Here is a 7,593-nt window from a genome sequence, read left to right on the forward strand (position 1 = left end):
GAGATCCCAAGATCTGGCAACTCTGGATGGATTCGAAATTATTCCACGTCCTTTTCGCATAACTCTCTCTCTCTCTCTCTCTATCTCAGTCCCTCGGTGCGCGGTGAATCGATACATCGCACCGGATATGTGACATCCAGGGCCCACCCTGGAAGACGTGCGTGCTCGCGTGCCATCCTGTGCCCAACACTACACACAAACACACACCCAAATGATCCCAAATATCTGTTTTGCATTCCATGTGCAACCGTGACACCGGAAACCCCCTGAATGCCTGTACGGGACTGTATCCGGAGAGGGGTGGTCCTTCCTGGAGACCGCCAAGACCTCCCCTTCCTTCCTCCTTCGAAAAGGAAAAGCGCCAAAACCAACAGACTATCAACGGTCATAAATAATAGATTGAATTATCATTATTAATGCGCTGCAGCAGGTATTATCATTTCCCCCTCCACCGTGGTATCACCGTGTGACCGAAGTCGTCGTGAGTGGAGGATTCCACGATGCCAATGCCAGGTAGCAGCAGAAGGGAAGCCCCTCCCCCCGTCCACCGAACCTAATTAATATTCATGTTATATAATTTTATGAATTTGTTGTTCCTGCAAAACCGCACGCGTGAAGCGCATTTCGGTGGTGGGTCACACAAATTATGGACCGCAAAACATGACCACCACAGGCGCACTACTACCGTTTCGCACAAACACACATACAATCACTCGCATCACGTCGCGTAAGGGACGCTATATTGGTCCGTCTCGCGCGACGATGCCTGTTCCAGCCAGGATTAATTGACTGCCATACCACCATACCAGTTGTGGCCACTTTGCATTCGACAGCAGAAGGTGCGACCTGGTGCTGTTTAAATTATGTACCAACACCGCCATCATGCACCGTTCGGTCGGTCCGGGGTTTCGAAACGTGCGGCAGAAAAGAAAAAAATAACGCCTACTTCTCGATCCCCCAAGAATGGTGACCTCAGTATTGATGACCGGTAGAAGCCGCCGCCAGCTTCGATGCTGAGGCGCATTAAAGATTTATTAGAAACGGTAATGCCTGTAAGCGAAGCGTAAACATTTAAAGCAAACACACACACACACACACCAACAGCTGTAGCCACTCCCAAAAGGGATGTAATGTAGGACGAAGGACTCGAGAGGCTAATTTATGCAGCACAGCGCGGTCGTCCATGCCTGAGGATCATTCGTCGAAGGATTTGTTGCAAGGACGGTTTTTCCAGGAATCGCGAACCTTCTGCTTCTCGAGACTCGCTCTTTGTGTGATATATGTTACTTAGATCTCATGGAAAAGAAAAAAAAACCACGCAAGCGCTTTTAATTATAAAATCTCAAAGTTTATTAACTTATTTTAAATGCCTTACACTCTTACTACCTGAAGTAGAAAATAAACTATTTCACTAAAACGCGCACACACACTCGTGTGTGTGTGTTTGCGGGCAATCGTGCAACCATGAAAAACAGAGCAAAATCCTCGATCGATCAATCATTCACTGGTTTGTGCTACACCTTTGGTTAAGAGAATTGTCAGATCGTTGGACGCTGCTGCTGCTGCTGCTGCTACTGTTGGTGGTCACGCCACCACATCGCAACCACTTAGAAGAAGATGATGCGTGAGGAGGGGCGCGGCCACATTGTTTTAGTGGCCTCGTGAGGACCGAAGGACCTTAGAGAACTAAACAAAAAACAAAGAGAAAGGAACACAAGGATTTGCTATCTTACGAAACGAGTGTGGAAAAGGGGGAGGGGGGGGGGCACAACGAACGGCTCTCTCTATCTCTCTCTCTCGCTCCCTCTCTCGATACACAGCTAGTTATTGTACAATCCATTGGACGCTGGATATAAATTATGAGACGTTGCCCGTGGCAGGCGCGTGGCATGAGCTCGACGCTCGGCGTCGGAGTAGCAGCTCGCGCGAATAAGTATTTGAGAATTTTTGGGGGGAGGGGACACGCTCGGAGACACTGTCACTGTCTCTGGCTGCACTTTTTACACAATTACAGCAATTTTACTAGAGTTGGGGCTGGGGGACGCTTAGGAAGAGAGGGGCTTACTGGTTTGATTTGTTTTCGTTTTTCTTTTAAAAATAAGACTTACCGCTCATAAGTGTTTAATCAGTACTGGATGTTGTTCTTCGTTTTTTTTTTCTTTGTTTTTTTTCGAGAGTGTTTTTTCTGTTCGTTTTTCGTTCATTCATTTGTCTTACTCGCTATGCTTTTATTACTTCCCCCTCTTTTTTGCTCTTTTTGCACGCTTCTTACACATCTTCGCTACTCGCTTACCTCTTTTCCCATATATTACACACTGCGCACGCCGCTCTGCTAACCTGTTTAATTTGATTTAAGTTGCTTTGTACAATGTTTTTTCTTGTCATTTTTTTTTTTTGTTATGTTTGACATTATGCCCACTGGTTTCGCTTGTTTCGTGTTTCGATTGTTTGTTCGACTGGTTGCACACCTGTATGGGGCTTTCGTTTTGCTAGCTTCGTTTATTGGGGGATTGACTTACTTGTTTGTTTCTCTCCTCGCGCTCGACTGTCGCATTATTTCATTTTAAACATCTGTTTTCTGATTAGGCATTACATTTTACTGTTGTGGTTTTTTTTTTATTCCTTTTTATCCGTTTTACAACCAATAAAGCAAAAAAGTTCGAGTTTAATGTGGTTTCTTTTTTATAGTCCCAGTTCCCAGGCGCTCTCTCTCTCGAGAGAGAGAGAGAGTCATGCCACCTCCTGTGCCAACCAGCAAAAACAGCTGTGGCTCACTCTGGCTACCCTCGTCCCCTCCGGTTTTGCAACCTTCTTCCTCCTCTGCTGCTCTGCGTTCCACTTAATATGTATATGAACATTGTTAATTCAATTTGAAGTGTGAATATGCATATATAGATATTATTTATAGATGTTATGTATATTTAGCGCAGCAATCAGATTGTCTGATTGTTGCATTGAGATTCTTGATTTGATTTGCTTCCACCTTTCACCACTCCTCTGTCTCCTCCCTCTCCTCTTTCCCATTTGTTTCACTCTCTTCTTTTAAGTTTCTTTTTGTTACTTGGCTTAAATGGTACTTACAGTTTGTTTGCATTTTTCCCGCCTTTTTCTTCTTCTTTTTGCCTAATTCGTCTTTTGTTACGCATTTCATGTGAGCAGTGACTGTCTCGTCATCCATTCCTCTGCCTTTCCATTCTTTCACAACCGAACAACGTAAATTTCATGATTTCTGGATCGAGAAGAGCAGCGCAGTCGGCAACGGAAAGCCCAAAAGCTCTGCGATACTACGTTTAGAATGTCCCATTTTCGATGTTCACCGATGGTTTGTCTTTTTCTCGATCGCAGTCCGAATTGAAGCCGAATTAGATAGAGGGATTTACTTACAGCTTCTGGGGCGGCCCTGCAGGTGACCACCACAGCCGCCGCAGCAGCCTTCGGACGCTTGAAGCTCGCTCTCGGACCACCGCACCACACTCTCTACTACTTTTTATACACATTACACTAGCAAAGTATTATCACAGTTAACACAGCGTTCACAAACGCTAAAGGGAATAGAGAGAGAAACGAAAGAAGCACATTATTGGTACGATTGATTTGGACAATTAATTTCTGCATACATATACAGTATCCGAGAGAACGTTTATCCACCGCTGCAACAAACCGGCAGTTTGCTTGATTTTAATGAAAAATCAAAGTCAAAGAAACTGAAAATGGGCATTAGATATGCAGTCTACACAGTCGCAGGCGCCAAGAAACCATTAAAATTAATATTATAATATTGAATTTATCTAAAAAGTAACATTTTTCCCCATCCGGCATATTCCTTGATAACAATCAAATAGAACAATGTAATCGATTTTGAGGAATAAATTTAATTATCAGACTGATACTGGTAACTCCGAGAGAACTTGTTGGAAAGAACAATTCTATCATAAATCTGTACTATTTTTGTGGAATTAATGGGAAGCTGTTATTGCAAACGATGAAGGTGATGTGTAATATTCAACAAGACAAAAAAGGAGTGTATCAACGAAACATTTTTTCTAGAAGGTCTGCAAAAACTAATAGCCAAATGTAGTAAAATAAAAACCGAAGCGAATGATCGGTTTATTTAATGTTTTGACTTAAATTTTTCATTGAAGAATCAGGCCAACTGTCAGTTTTTTTTATTGCAGACGTTGATAAACTTGTTTCGCATACTTGCAATACGATTCCCCACGAAACCCATCTTGACCTACCTTCTTTTATTCATGAGAAGTGTACATCCGAACCATCGGTTTGGCATCGTGGAGTCCCATCCGCGGCGCGCCACAGAAGCACCCTCTACACCAGATGACCATCGGCATCGGTGAACCCGAACGACGCATTAAAGGAGCTAAGGTTGGTGCTGCTGGGATCGTACGTACCGATCAGCAAACTATTACCGAGGCTGCTGGTACCGGCCTGGCTAACATTGGCCGGCCCCGGAACACCGGCCGCCGGTCCCAGGAAGGTACTACCGACCAACGGTATCCCCGGGACCGAACCCAATGGCACCGGCGATGGATTCTGGACCGCAATCAGCTGAGCACCCGAGTTCAGCTGTTGCTGAAGGGCCTGAGCATGGGCGCTACTGTTGCTGGCGCTACTGTTCCGTTTCGGATCCTTCAGAATGCCCTGCAGTGGTTTCGGTGCCGGTTGCGGTGGTATGGAGCTGGTGGTGGTCCCCGGTACCCCCGTCAGTGCCGTACTGGCCATGTTGCCCATGCCGTGCTGCGGTGAAGACGAACTCTCGCTTATGATCGACTGCGCGTGGTAGGTGACGTCCGGTGGTGGTACCATCGGGCGGCTCGTCATACGCGTCAGTGTGCCCGTGTTTTTGGGCAGCGCCGGTATGATCGGTGGCGGTGGTGTCGACATTTCCATCGCCGAGTAGTCCTGCTGTGAAGTAGTCGGCAAGGAATTCGAGGAAAAACGGAAAGATCGCACAGAAGGCGGAAGAAGAATGTACTTAGCGATCCGAAGTGCTTCAAATCTGACGATCAAACGCGATTTGTGATCTCTATCAATGACTTACCATGGGCGGATAGGATAGGTAGCGGTCGCTGTTCATGTTGTAGTAGGACCCATCGAACGGTGGCCCGGGGGACGGTGCGGTCACGTAGCTGCTCCGCTCGATCATCTGATCGTCGTGGCTGCGCTGCTGATAGTTGACCGGATTGTGGCGCGGATGAGGCAAGGTACGTGCGTAAGCTATTCGAAATAAAGCAACGGAACATCAAGCAGAAAGCATCAACATCATTGTCTAACGATCTCTTCCGGGCGAAAAATACGAAACGAATAGTGCACAAATAACGGAAACCCACCTCCATTGATATTGTTAGGGTACGGGGGAAGCGTGCCTTCCTTCTGGTAGCGAGGCGGCGGCATGTCCCCGTTCTCCACGAGATATGTCGAAGCGGACTTGCTGGTAGTATCGTCCTGTTATGCGATGAGGATGAGTTGGATTCGGTTCAGAGGCGAAGGTGCGATGGTGGTTAAGATGGTGACGAAAGACAAAGTCGCCGAGAAGAAACGAAGAAGAATGAAACGAAACATTAATCGTGGGGGGATTTTTGGTTTTTTTTCGAGGGTCAATAAGAGACAATGAATGGGAATGGGCGACGACAACGGGGACTGGCACACAACCACCTACCGTGTAGTCCGGACGATTAGCATCGGTCGAGTAAGCGTCACTCTTTTCCGAGACACTAGACAGCGTTTCGCCTGGAAAAATGGAATTGCAACGTTTTGAGTGCGGTCAGTTTAGTAATGCGGAGGAGAGCGCAGGTTGCACCGCTACCCAGCCAAAACGTTCTTTTCGATCCCCCGGGGGCCCCAATTCACCAAAAAAAGATTAGTTTTGTGAGCCATTTTGGAGCAAATTTAGTTTGGAGCCGAAGGGAATTAGTTCCTCGCGAGGACGAGGATTTTTGGGTTTTTTTTTGTTTTTAGTATGCCACAATCAATGCCAAAAGAAGGAATCGAGTCCGGGGTGAGAGTTTTCTTCTCCATTCTCGGAACTGTGGCTTACCTTTGGCACGCTTTCGCATCATAAACCAGGTCACGAGCCCGGCATTGACCGCCAGAAGGCACAAGGCCGCCAGCGCAATGCAAAAGATAACGAAACTGGGAATTTCCGCTTTCTGTGCCATTTCGGGTGTTTCCATGTCAGGACCTGAACGAACGAAAGGGTGGAAATGAAAAGAAGAAAACGAAAAAATATGTAAGTAAAATAATAAAAACTAATACAATAAAAGAAATAAATAAAGTTATTAAAGAAAAAGGCAATACACCTTTAATCATTATTAGTTTTATCTGAAAAGCAAAATAAAAACTTAGAAAAAATATCAAAACGAATGAAGCACTAAAAACTCGAACTAAAAGGGCGAATCAATCATCAAACAAACAAAGTAGTAGACAACAAATAATAACAAGAACAAAAACGATGATATTAAACCAACAAATAATGTAAATCTTTGAAGAAAGAAATAGAAAATCAAACAAACAATGAAATTTGCAAGAAACACATCCCGAACTAGTTTAAACGAAAGTTTAAACGCATCAAAAGCCCTATCGAACCTATCGACCATCCTACATTAAACCATCAATTCAGCAAACATCCATCGAGCAGGACAAAACCCAGTGACCGGAACCGGTACACAGCATGGCGATGGCGAACGGAAAACGGAAACAAACCCACGTTCCATGCAGCCCAACAAAATGGCACGATTACATGCAATTTACATCATTATCATTTCCGTCAACTAGCCAACTGGCAGCTGTCCACCGTCGTCCGGCTAACAGGTGGCGCAACGGAAACATCGGAAACGGATGCCAGGACGGCCAGTTGGACAGGACACAATGGCGCGTGGTGTACCCATCGCATTAGCAGCCGTCTCATGGTCTGCCAAAGATTGATGGAAGCTCCGTTCGATCGATCGATCGTCCCTTTTTGGAATCCTTTAACGGAACCCAACGCAATGTAACGCAACAACCCAGAACGAGCCGAGACGGGACGTCATTTTGACGAATTTATGGCCACAGCCAACACAAAATGAATCCACGTGTCATGCTCGCTTCAGAACGATGAGCTTAGAACGCGATGGGCGATGGGCCAAGAGGGCAAGGGGGAATGGAAAAGAACGTTCGCGTGGCGATGACGACGAGGACGAGAGATGGTATTGAGCATTTACCCCGCTTGATGCGCTTGTGCACGGTACGGCGATGGATGCAGCAGCCGATAAGAATGATGTTCAGCAGCACGAGACAGATACCGGCGGCGACACCGACGAGCAGAACGATACCGGACGCACCGATCGAACCACCGGTCGACTGAGATGAAGCCGTCTTGCTGCCTAGCGACGAGGCCGGTTGCGATGGTGGCGTGTCTGGATGCATGTGTACGTGTACGCGTGTGTTAGTATCTTAGCTACCAGTTAACGGTTGGTTGTTAACGGGAGAGAGCAGAAGAGCAGGCGTCGGACTGGAAAATGGACTTACCTTTCGTGTGTGCTCGCGTCACATCCGGTAGATAGCGGCTCGAACCCAACCCGTTCGAGGCCATAATCGAGA

General features: G+C 46.3%; 1 protein-coding gene across 3 annotated transcripts in view; it reads right to left on the bottom strand.

Annotated features, from left to right (window-relative positions):
- Nucleotides 1-2,316: 2,316 nt before the first annotated feature.
- Nucleotides 2,317-7,593, bottom strand: part of LOC125956059 (nephrin) — a 60,530-nt gene continuing 55,253 nt past the window's right edge. Inside the window, exons 18-24 of one of the 3 annotated variants that reach the window (XM_049687541.1) lie at nucleotides 7,522-7,593; nucleotides 6,053-6,196; nucleotides 5,675-5,745; nucleotides 5,346-5,460; nucleotides 5,057-5,232; nucleotides 4,239-4,920; nucleotides 2,317-3,542 (exon numbers count right to left, since the gene is read on the bottom strand). The exon at nucleotides 7,522-7,593 is cut by the window's right edge and continues 519 nt beyond it. In XM_049687541.1, coding sequence (XP_049543498.1) covers nucleotides 4,324-4,920; nucleotides 5,057-5,232; nucleotides 5,346-5,460; nucleotides 5,675-5,745; nucleotides 6,053-6,196; nucleotides 7,522-7,593 — 1,175 coding nt within the window. In that variant the 3' untranslated portion in view covers nucleotides 2,317-3,542; nucleotides 4,239-4,323. Of the gene's footprint in view, nucleotides 3,543-4,238; nucleotides 4,921-5,056; nucleotides 5,233-5,345; nucleotides 5,461-5,674; nucleotides 5,746-6,052; nucleotides 6,197-7,214; nucleotides 7,410-7,521 lie in introns of those variants that run through there. The other 2 variants (XM_049687540.1, XM_049687542.1) reach the window with 2 other exon arrangements.

Source organism: Anopheles darlingi, chromosome 3, assembly GCF_943734745.1.
Source record: "Anopheles darlingi chromosome 3, idAnoDarlMG_H_01, whole genome shotgun sequence".
Taxonomy (NCBI): domain Eukaryota; kingdom Metazoa; phylum Arthropoda; class Insecta; order Diptera; family Culicidae; genus Anopheles; species Anopheles darlingi.